Source organism: Mytilus edulis, chromosome 7 (genome assembly GCF_963676685.1).
Source record: "Mytilus edulis chromosome 7, xbMytEdul2.2, whole genome shotgun sequence".
Classification (NCBI taxonomy): domain Eukaryota; kingdom Metazoa; phylum Mollusca; class Bivalvia; order Mytilida; family Mytilidae; genus Mytilus; species Mytilus edulis.
In genome coordinates this window covers 3,946,574-3,959,422 of record NC_092350.1, presented here as the reverse complement: position 1 = coordinate 3,959,422, position 12,849 = coordinate 3,946,574, and the positions used below count along the sequence as shown (strand labels likewise).

Here is a 12,849-nt window from a genome sequence, read left to right as displayed (position 1 = left end):
CGTCATCGTTTTCATTTGATTGTTTTTTTAAGCAAACAATTATCATTTTTTACACAATCAATAAATATGTTTATTATTGCTTTCCAGACAATCAAACTGGAAGATGGTACATCAATGACAATGACATTAATAAAAGTATCCTAAAGTATGATAGACCAGGAAATGTTATAAGACCGCCGTTAATAAGCTGTTGTTGGATAGAAAGAATAAAAGAACGGCTAACAAATTAATCTACGGTTACTATATATAACAATGTTTTATGAATTAAACTATTCTATTTATGTAAACAAAATTAGATATGTATTTTTTGTCATTATAGCTTTTCACTTTTCTTCGTATTGATACATCTCTGGATTTTAAATGTTGTTTTCAGAATAGGAACGTTAAGAATTACAGCAGGCCACCTACGAACCCTTCAGAGAGTTGTTGCAAGGGTTCTTAACGTGCAAAGTTCAAAGATTTTGGCACTATTTTTACACAAGGCATCGGATTTTACGTCCCTATTTTGACCACACGTGGCTGCATACTTATACATCCCTCACAGTCTAACGGATAACCTACTTTGTCGAGGGTTTTCAAGCTGGTCAGAGTGAGACCATTGGTGACCATATTTCTAGTCCCTAGTCACTCTTGAGCATGACAGTAGAGGAAGCCAAGACATTCACGCATTACCAGAATACATTATACAGAAAAGAATCATTTTAATATTGCTTTAAACTATCCATGAACGAATGATTTGTATCCCCCAAAATGCCAGACACAGTGACTGAACAATATCTCTATGGTTATAATCTTCATCAATAAGTCTATTCTGCCAACCCTACATGTATGTACATTGTATACTCATGGAACCATACCTATAATTATACAAATAAGAAGGTGTGGTATGATTGCAAATGAGACAACTCTCCCGAAGAGACCAAATGACACAGAAATTAACGTAGCAACGTATGGCTTTCAACAAAGAGCAAAGTCCATACCGCATAATCATCTATAGAAGGAAATGAAATGACAAATGTAAAATAATTCAAACGAGAAACTAACGGCATAATCTATATATGTAAAAAAAAAAGAACAAAAAACAAATACGCAAAACAATATGTTACTAGGTTATTTATATTCCTACTATAATTTTTTTGAAGTAATGAAAATATCATGCGCATTGAAATCGGTCTCGCTCCAAACACGTGCTTATCAAACCCAAGGAGAAATATTCCGTCACAACTTTGGAACTTTTTTTTTAATGTTATACATTACTCTGTCATAATGAAATTCGTTTCAATGGTAAATTAGTTTATTGATCATCATAAAGGCTCTACATGTATAATGACTCATGAACCACCATGAAGAATGTTAACATTAATTTGATATAATATCTTATTATATAGCAAAGATTCACGAAACCGATAGTCTTATTCATCAGAAGAAAAACAACTGCATTACTGAAACTAAAATTGTATAAAACCTATAGACTTCACCAGTTAAGTGTTTAAATACGAGCATGAAGGGTCATTTGTTTAACAAAAACAGTAAAGAAAGAAATGTAACGGTTGCATGATTTTTGTACGTCAGAGATTTATAACACGTGATTTACTACTCGCGTTAAAATCTGATAACTCAATGTCATTAAAAAAAGTGTCACACATCATTACATGTACTAAAGTGGATTGGTAAATATGTTTTGTATAATTTTACACATTACCAACAAATTCTTTGATATTTATTCTATCGTTAACATAATGGATATATTGAATTATGTTTGTACTGGTTTGTTTAAACACGACAGTCAATCAATATTGCTTAAGGAGAAATGTTAATACATATATGTTAAAAATTTGACCATTCGTTATAGTTGCCTTGTTGGAGACATACATGTAGTTCTTTCGAGGTCTAGCACCATGTCTTTGACATTGGACCACTACGATTTAGCTTTCTTTTTGGCTGACACATCGTTAATTAAACACAATTATTTAATCAATCTATCAATCAACCTTGGCTACTGTTTTCGAATAGTCAATGCTGTACTCCACACCATTCTATCAATAGTTAACGTTACCAGGATATATAACATTTACAGTACAGTAACTATTGACCCAGACAGTCAATAAGTACGATACTGTCTGCAAAATAAAACAATGCTTAATAAATTGTCGATAATATGCCATGTCATCGATTGTATATTAAATACTTCAAACAAAGCGATTGTGGTCGATTTATTGTTGAAGAAAACACGTACATTTTTCACTAAATAGAAAAATTACAACTGAACAGAAAACAATGCTGAATAAATTTTCGGTAATCCAATTTTATAATATGTGTTATTAGGGACAAACATTCAAGGCCAAAAAGCAAAAAAACAAGTCCAAACAAAGTCACCGCGAAATATTTAAATCTTTAGAAAATAATCACTTTTGACAAAAACCGGATATGTCTGGTTTCAGGATTAAACATAGGTTGTAAGATAACAAAAACAATTCATTAATTCTGTACGATTTTATGATAAACCTTCATAAGCCTTGTTTAATTAGTTTTAGTAATTTGTTTTCTCACGAAACGTGTTACGTGTTCAACTCATATTGTCGGTTGCTTCGGTTTGATTTTTTTTTTTTTAATATCTGTCGTAAATTGTCAGTTTATAGAATTATTAAGCATCGTAGGTTCCAACTACCTCAGGCACATTTACCTAAGTTACTATTATGTATGTCCTTTTTGGTCATATACATGTACATGTAGCTCTACTCGTATTTCATTTCGTTTGCATCCTTCAAATATTCGTGGTATTCTAATCTACCACTGTTTTATTGGTGGTAGAATGATTGTCGATTTTATAGATCTTAACAATTGTTTGGTATGATTTGCCGTGTCCTTTTTCGACTTATGTGATCTTGTTGTTGTCCAGACTTGAAAGTTTTGAAAGTTTAAATAACAGTATATATATGGAATAAAATTAAACTGTGAACATAAAGGTTTCAGCATAAATCAAGAATTTGACAAAACGTAAATAATGAAAATAAAATAAATTGTTTAAAATTTTTACGATTGAAAAGGTTCAATACCAATTTTATGCGTCTATAAATATGTCAATTGTGCATTTCAACTTAATTTAAATAGAAGGTCAACTCTATAACAAAGGTAAAGCATTATGATTTACGAGGCCCCTCATGGGGGGGGGGTCCTAGTAATCACATAATCACCATTTTTTTGCCAATATAATCACATAATCATTAAATATTTGCTTATCTTTAGTAATCAAATAATCATAAACTAAAAATACAGTCCTAGGTAATCAAATAATCATGAAATATTTGGCTTAATAATCAAATAATCATTAAAAAAACGGCCAAGTAATCACATAATCAAAAACCCCATGAGGGCCCTCATTTACGATCGTCTATATAGTTATTTAACAGGTCAAGATGTAGGTCACTCATTTTAGGTTTAAAACTTTGTTTAAACAGTTAAGCTACTTTAAGTTTTAAATACAGTTATAAGATTCGCTCTGGAAGTATATCTCAGGGATTTCAGTTATTAATTGACATCAAAATGGCACAATTTATTGGAAAATGGGAAGGTGACGGAAGCTCATACACAAATTATGATGAATTTGCAAAGGCATCTAGTAAGTTTAGTTGTACTGTATATTATTTTAAGCTTTTTTTTATAGTTTCTATTCTATGCGGTTGCCGATTATCTCAGAAGATGATTGGCTGAGTTTGAGGATCATAACTTTTATCTGCTCACTGAATAAATGGAAATGTGCTTACAGATGTAAAAAAAAATATCAACTTTATAGGGAATTTAACAGACACTCGAAATGGTGGGGTGGGTGGGGGTGTTGCGGTGTAACTTCGTTTGTTAAAATACAAAAATATATTTGATAATCATTAGAGAAACATATTTTATCAAAAAATAAATATATATATACACATTCATTTGTGAAATATGAGATCGCACAGGTCTAATCAAATATGAAAATTATTGATGGGTGTGCAATTGTGTTTATTTGACACAATTAAAAACCGGTTTTAAATACAATACAATACAAATAGTTTATTTACGTCTCACCATTAATATTACAATACATAACATATTACATGAACACATACAATAATATAAAATATTAATGCCATTCTAAAAAGAATTATGAGAGACGGGATTAAAATATCTATTGAAAATTTATACTAATAAATATCACTGTACAGCTAGATTAAATAAAAAAAAAATCCTTTAAATATTTAAATGCAATGTAAAAGGTAACTGTTTCTCGGGAAATGACATAATTCCTAACATTTTCTGTTCAATTTACCAAAAACATAAATTGAATTTGAAGAAAAAATATCCAAAAATTTAAAGATCAAAAAGTTTTCAATTCGTGAACATACAAATCTCAGGACATATATATAATTTTGAGGCGTCTGAAACGCATTCATTGATTTAACTTCATCAGGATATCATGGTTCAATGCAAAAGTATTCAAAAATATATGAAAAATTGCTTTAGAAATTAAAAAGAAATTAAAGCAGAAAACTAAGTTCAACTTTGTCAGAGGAAGTTCTTTCATGCGCTACACGTTCATATACGTGTCATTCTTGTATGTCACGTTAATATTAGTGGTATTCTAATTTTGAATTAGTTTTTTTTCCCCGAATAGTGAATGTACATGTATTATACGTTTAATGTTTGATTACAACCTGTGCGGACTTCAGAACAAATACTAATGGTTCAGCGAAAATGGACTATGATCCCAAAAATAAGAATGAACCAAAATTAAAAGAACACATACAAGACTTATAAAGTATAGACTTGCCCTTCAATTTCTATACACATGTCCTATTTAACTTTGCTAGGGTACTTACTCATCTTGATATGCAGCATATTTATGATTTAATTAGATTATCATCATAGTAATTCTCTTGTTCAAGGCATTTTGATATGAATTCGATATTTTTCTTAATCTATTTAAGAAATACCTAGTGAATATGTTGAGGAGTTCAGAAATGCTAAATTTGAGGTAGATTTCAAAAAAGATGGCGACATGTGGATTTGTGATATTAAAAGCACAGCTGGTCCAGATAAAACATACAAATTCAAGTCTGGAGAGGAAGTGACAGAAACTGATATGTTTGGAAAGGGAGTTAAGGTAATGGCATGTCTCTTATTTTGTAACAAGTCCTACAGATGGGTGCACTCCTAACCTGTACAGCAAGTAACTTGATAACCAGTCATTTGGACTGGTCATTCAAAGTTAACCTGTGACCGAATATAGGACTGCTCTGACCAGTCCTAGGACCAAAATCTAGTTAACTTGAAAAGCGGACTTGTTCCTAGGACTGTTTTTATGTCTGCCAAAAAGTTAACTTGGAAACAGGTCCGCTATTGATATAAGTTAACTTCGAACCAGTCCTGTCATAAAGTTAACATAAGTTAACTACGGAACCAGTCCTGTCATAAAGTTAACATAAGTTAACTTGGAAACCGGTCCTGCCACAAAGTTAACTTCTGCTTGGACAAATCCGATCAAAACCAGACCTGTTCCCAAGTTAACTTTTGACTGGTCTGCTCAACACTAAGTTAACTTGTAACCAGGACCGCTCTTCGTTGATTTAAAAAAAAATATTTTAGTATCTTTGTTTCGTAGTATAAACATCGAAAATAAAGTAATTTGAAAATTAATACTTCCGTTTTATGAACAGGATTAAACACAAATATTTGAAAATAAGTACGCACAGAACGTAACACAAATTTATCTGTGATCTGACAATCTATCTATTATAAAAACGATCTCGGTTACAATGATAACAGGAACTGAATATAAATATATATATATTCCGAGATCAAATTCAATCATATTATGTATATTTTTGAAAAGAAGTATATTTGATGTTAGGTGTATACGTCCTTGTTAGGTATACATCCTTGAACTATGCAGCCACAATCAGCAATAGTTTAATTCAAATTTTTGTTCGCCTCAATTAATAATAATTTTACTCAAAATACTGATACGTAACAAAGTTTCAGTAGTTTTGATGCCTCCAGTTGACTTGTACAACAAAATTATTTGACCGCATCCACCAAAACTGACCATATATGCACTTTAATTTGTAAATCGATATACCCGCATAGTAAATCAGCCATATTTTTTTATGTCAGGATTCAATGTATAATACAATCATGACAATGGACAGCAAAATTGCAATATAATAACAAAAAATTTTGGTTCGCATAAATTTAAGATACCAGCATGTCCTCATTTTATTCAAAATATTGATACGTAACAAAATTTCAGTAGTTTTGATACCTCCAGCTGACTTGTACAACAAAATTATTTGACCAAAATATAATAACAGCAAAATTGCAATATAATAACAACAAATTTTTGTTCGCCTTAATTAAGGGTGCCAGCATGTCCCCTTTTTACTTATGATACTGATACGTAACAAAATTTCAGTAGTTTTGATGCCTCCTGTTGACTTGTACAACAAAATTATTTGGCCGCATCCACCAAAACTGACCATATACATGATATATGCACTTTAATTTGTAAATCTATATACCCATAGAGTAAATCAGCCATATTTTTTATGTCAGGATTCAATGTATAATACAGTCATGACAATAGACAGTAATATTGCAATATAATAACAACAAATTGTTTTTCGCATAAATTTAGGATACCAGCATGTCCTCATTTTATTCAAAATATTGATACGTAACAAAATTTCAGTAGTTTTGATACCTCCAGTTGACTTGTACAACAAAATTATTTGACCGCATCCACCAAAACTGACCATATGTGCACTTTAATTTGTAAATCTATATACCTGCATAGTTAATCAGCCATATTTTTTATGCCAGAATCAATGTATAATACAATCATGACAATGGACAGCAATACTGCAATATAATAACAACAAATTTTTGTTCACATCAATTTGGGATACCAGCATGTCCTCATTTTATTCAAAATATTGATATGTAACAAAATTTCAGTAGTTTTGATACCTCCAGCTGACTTGTACAACTAAATTATTTGACTGAATTCACCAAAACTGACCATATGTGCACTTTAATTTGTAAATCTATATACCCGCATAGTAAATCAGCCATATTTTTTATGTCAGGATTCAATGTATATTACAATCATGACAATGGACATCAAAATTGCAATATAATAACAAAAAAATTTGGTTCGCATAAATTTAGGATACCAGCATGTCCTCATTTTATTCAAAATATTGATACGTAACAAAATTTCAGCTGTTTTGATACCTCCAGCTGACTTGTACAACAAAATTATTTGACCACATTACCAAAACTGACCATATGTGAACTTTAAATTGTAAATCTATATACCAGCATAGTAAATCAGCCTTATTTTTAATGTCAGGATTCAATGTATAATACAATCATGACAATGGACAGCAATATTGCAATATAATAACAACAAATTTTTGTTTGCCTAAATTAAGGGTGCCAGCATGTCCTCTTTTTACTTAAAATACTGATACGTAACAAAATTTCAGTAGTTTTGATGCCTCCAGTGGACTTGTACAACAAAATTATTTGACCGCATCCACCAAAACTGACCATATATGCACTTTAATTTGTAAATCTATATACCCGCATAGTAAATCAGCAATATTTTTTATGTCAGGATTCAATGTATAATACAATCATGACAATGGACAGCAATATTGCAATATAATAACAACGAATTTTGGTTCGCATAAATTTAGGATACCAGCATGTCCTCATTTTATTCAAAATATTGATACGTAACAAAATTTCAGTAGTTTTGATACCTCCAGCTGACTTGTACAACAAAATTATTTGACCGTATTACCAAAACTGACCATACAATGCCATACGTGAACTTTAAATTATAAATCTATATACCAGCACAGTAAATCAGCCTTATATTTTTAATGTCAGGATTCAATGTATAATACAATCATGACAATGGACAGCAATATTGCAATATAATAACAACAAATTTTGGTTCGCATAAATTTAGGATACTAGCATGTCCTCATTTTATTCAAAATATTGATACGTAACAAAATTTCAGTAGTTTTGATACCTCCAGCTGATTTGTACAACATAATTTGACCGCATTACCAAAACTGACCATATGTGAACTTTAAATTGTAAATCTATATACCCGCATAGTAAATCAGCCTTATTTTTAATGTCAGGATTCAATGTATAATACAATCATGACAATGGACAGCAATATTGCAATAAAATAACAACAAATTTTTGTTCGCATAAATTTAGGATACCAGCATGTCCTCATTTCATTCAAAATATTGATACGTAACAAAATTTCAGTAGTTTTGATACCTCCAGCTGACATGTACAACAAAATTATTTGAGCGCATTACCAAAACTGACCATATGTGCACTTTAATTTGTAAATCTATATACACCATGACGTACCCGCATAGTATTAATCAGCCATATTTTTTATGTCAGGAATCAATGTATAATATAATCATGACAATGGACAGCAATATTGCAATTTAATAACAACAAATTTTTGTTCGCATAAATTTGGGATACCAGCGTGTCCTCCTTTTATTCAAAATATTGATACGTTACAAAATTTCAGTAGTTTTAATACCTCATGCTGACTTGGAAAACAAAATTAGTTGACCAAAACTGATCATATGTGCACTTTTATTTGCAAATCTATATACCTGCATACCATTGTACCGAGCGCCTTAATGTCTTCTCCTGGCGCTCCTGTTCACATTTTAGTAGGACCGTAAATGTACACGTAATCAATAATATTGGAAAACTATTAATCCAAAAAATATTTTGATTAAATTGAGAATGTCAGAATTTCATTTCTTTATTCATAATAACAGTCAGATCATATAGGAGTTCATGATAGTGTACGTGTAAAACAAAACTATTATGCCACATCATCAAAGTACCAACACTGACATATCTGAATTCATTTGTACTATCAGAGACATATAATATATAATTGTATTATATGTCTCTGGTACTATTTACAATGATTTAATAAAAAAAGTATACGAGGTTCTCTTCTTGGAATATATTATGTCGGTTGATTGATTTTGTTAATAGTTAAACGTCAAGTGGCAATTATTTCATTAGAGTGCGCATTGAGTATAATTATAGGACGTCCCATATAAATATCGGCAATGACAAATCTCTCGATAAATCTGACGAATTTGACGAGATTGTTGATAGTTTTACCACACCGTATGCTTACGGACACTGTACAATTTCTGTTAGAATATTCTGCGGGAAATAGAATAGTAAATCCAATGCAAACAAGTTGAATATCAATGAAATATCCATGCAAGTATTAATTTATGCATAAAGTAAAATTTAGGAAGGGACAGGTAAACAACGGGGAACGAAGTAACGTAGACAATGTTGCCGATATCCCGTGATATAAGAATATTGTTCCGATGCGTTGGATAACCTTTCTATCCGCCTTCTAATACAAAAAACTCTGTGTGATCGTATAGCCATTTTTTATTTATATAAGAATACATGTATATCAAATAAAAGAGAGCATTTGTATAATATCTAGTAGAGTCTAGCGAGTAAATAATAAATGATATCTGTGGAAAAACAATGCGAATGTTGTTTACATATTTTAATCATGCGGAAAGCTCAAGGCTGATATGAAAACTCTTATAACGATAATCTGTCATAAGCAGACCTGTCCTCAGGTCTGGTCAATAGCAGACTTGTCCACAGGTCTGGTCAAAAGCAGACCTGTCCTCAGGTCTGGTCAGGAGCAGACCTGTCCACAGGTCTGGTCTGAGGCAGACCTGTTCTCAGGACTGGTCAAAAGCAGACTTGTCCACAGGTCTGGTCTGGGACAGACCTGTCCTCAGGACTGGTCAAAAGCAGACTTGTCCACAGGTCTGGTCTGGAATAGACTTGTCGATAGGTCTGCAGCAGTCCTAAAAAAGCAGACCGTAGGTCTGGTCCACCAACGACGAAGTTAACTTGCTTGACTGCTTAAAAATTCTCAAGTTAACTTAGAAAGCAGTCAACAAGTTAACTCTAAGTTAACTTTTGTCAAGGTTAGGACCGCACCCATCTGTATGTTTTGCAATGAGAATAACTTTTTCTTTAAAACTTACATATTATTTTCATTTTTGCTGTATTTGGCACCATATTGATTTCCCCTATGATTATTCATGAAACCAATTTAATGCAAACACATGAATGTCGTGGTAAAAGACCAGTTCTTATATACATGTTGCAGTCATTTCATTTCTAGTCTACCATAGCATGATTGGACGGAATTTTATTTCCGGTCTGTTTGTCTTTTTTTAAACTTTTGAATTTAGATAGTTTATCATATAGACTTAAAACGGAGTACATATATAAAAAAGAAGATGTAGAATGATTACCAATGAGACAACTATCCACAAAAGACCAAAATGACACAAACATTAACAACTATAGGTCACCGTACGGTCTTCAAAATTTAAATTTATCGTATCTTAAAATGCTCTTAAAATAAGTTTTGTTCGGTTTTAGGAGTAAACAAAAACTGTTTTTGTCTTTTTATTGATTATAAGTATACTATCACCTTCGATTCTGATACCAAAATGACAGAAGTGGAATCGGGTGAAGCCACTGGTTGGGAGACATTGACAATAACACGGGTTGTTACCGGCAAGAAAATGCTAGAGGTATAGTATTTTGGTTTCATTACATATGATTAGTCACAAATATCGCTAAAACAAAAATAAATTAGTAAAGGAAGGATTAAATAATAATACAAGGAGATTTTATTGATTTTCCTAATTTGTTTCTACCACTGTTTCGGTACCGTTGTTTAGAGTGTATATTTTCCTAATTTGTTTCTAACACTGTTTCGGTACCGTTGTTTGGAGTGTATATTTTCCTAATTTGTTTCTACCACTGTTTCGGTACCGTTGTTTGGAGTGTATTTTTTCCTAATTTGTTTCTACCACTGTTTCGGTACCGTTGTTTGGAGTGTATATTTTCCTAATTTGTTTCTAACACTGTTTCGGTGCCGTTGTTTGGAGTGTATATTTTCCTAATTTGTTACTAACACTGTTTCGGTACCGATGTTTGGAGTGTATATTTTCCTAATTTGTTTCTAACACTGTTTCGGTACCGTTGTTTGGAGGTTATATTTTCCTAATTTGTTTCTTACACTGTTTCGGTACCGTTGTTTGGAGTGTATATTTTCCTAATTTGTTTCTAACACTGTTTCGGTACCGTTGTTTGGAGTGTATATTTTCCTAATTTGTTTCTACCACTGTTTCGGTACCGTTGTTTGGAGTGTATTTTTTCCTAATTTGTTTCTACCACTGTTTCGGTACCGTTGTTTGGAGTGTATATTTTCCTAATTTGTTTCTAACACTGTTTCGGTGCCGTTGTTTGGAGTGTATATTTTCCTAATTTGTTACTAACACTGTTTCGGTACCGATGTTTGGAGTGTATATTTTCCTAATTTGTTTCTAACACTGTTTCGGTACCGTTGTTTGGAGTGTATATTTTCCTAATTTGTTTCTAACACTGTTTCGGTACCGTTGTTTGGAGTGTATATTTTCCTAATTTGTTTCTAACACTGTTTCGGTACCGTTGTTTGGAGTGTATATTTTCCTAATTTGTTTCTACCACTGTTTCGGTACCGTTGTTTGGAGTGTATTTTTTCCTAATTTGTTTCTACCACTGTTTCGGTACCGTTGTTTGGAGTGTATATTTTCCTAATTTGTTTCTAACACTGTTTCGGTGCCGTTGTTTGGAGTGTATATTTTCCTAATTTGTTACTAACACTGTTTCGGTACCGATGTTTGGAGTGTATATTTTCCTAATTTGTTTCTAACACTGTTTCGGTACCGTTGTTTGGAGTGTATATTTTCCTAATTTGTTTCTAACACTGTTTCGGTACCGTTGTTTGGAGTGTATATTTTCCTAATTTGTTTCTAACACTGTTTCGGTACCATTGTTTGGAGTGTATCAGACCTGAGGGATAACAATCATTTTATATGTCATAATGAATAATTCATATATACATGTATTTTACCTGTAAATTACTAGTTCATAAAATGATCATATCATTTTGCCTAAATTAATGTCGCAAATTTATAAGGCATTTTTTTCCATAGATGTATTGTCTACTCTTTAGGTTCTTTTTGGTTTATATGCTCTCCATCGGTTTTGTTCTCGGTCGTACCTGATCAATTTTATTCCATAACCTAGTGATTTGCGAATGATAAAACAGAATTATCATAATTACAATTATCAAGACTGGTAGGGACAAACTTAAATCTTAATTCCTCGTTTCCATTTGATATTTCTCAATTCTAAGTTGAGATGAATGTAAACATGGAACGGACATATTTTATTTTTAAACAGAGAAATTGCAAGTTGGAACTGAGAAATGTCAATTTTGAAATTAGAAATTTTAACAACAGAATGTCCCTACTGGTTTTTCGTAGAAATATATAATTCTAAACTCGTCATCGTTTTCATTTGATTGTTTTTTTAAGCAAACAATTATCATTTTTTACACAATCAATAAATATGTTTATTATTGCTTTCCAGACAATCAAACTGGAAGATGGTACATCAATGACAATGACATTAATAAAAGTATCCTAAAGTATGATAGACCAGGAAATGTTATAAGACCGCCGTTAATAAGCTGTTGTTGGATAGATAGAATAAAAGAACGGCTTACAAATTTGGTCTACGGTTACTATATTATGAATTAAACTATTCTATTTATGTAAACAAAATTAGATATGTATTTTTTGTCATTAAAGCTTTTCACTTTTCTTCGTATTTATACATCTCTGGATTTTAAATGTTGTT

General features: G+C 31.6%; 1 protein-coding gene across 1 annotated transcript; it reads left to right on the top strand.

Annotated features, from left to right (window-relative positions):
• Positions 1–3,418: 3,418 nt before the first annotated feature.
• On the top strand, positions 3,419–12,812 carry LOC139529756 (fatty acid-binding protein type 2-like). Its single transcript, XM_071325635.1, has 4 exons — positions 3,419–3,619; positions 4,965–5,140; positions 10,578–10,691; positions 12,580–12,812. The coding sequence occupies exons 1-4, from the start codon at positions 3,544–3,546 to the stop codon at positions 12,634–12,636; spliced, it is 423 nt and encodes a 140-aa protein (XP_071181736.1). The 5' UTR covers positions 3,419–3,543; the 3' UTR covers positions 12,637–12,812.
• The last annotated feature ends 37 nt before the right edge of the window (positions 12,813–12,849 follow it).

Excerpts from the sequence above, each read along its gene's own strand:
- LOC139529756 (XM_071325635.1), top strand. The coding sequence starts at position 3,544 with ATGGCACAATTTATTGGAAAATGGGAAGGTGACGGAAGCTCATACACA. Across the intron at positions 3,620-4,964 it reads TGAATTTGCAAAGGCATCTA|AAATACCTAGTGAATATGTT; the intron begins GTAAGTTTAGTT and ends AATCTATTTAAG. Across the intron at positions 10,692-12,579 it reads CCGGCAAGAAAATGCTAGAG|ACAATCAAACTGGAAGATGG; the intron begins GTATAGTATTTT and ends ATTGCTTTCCAG.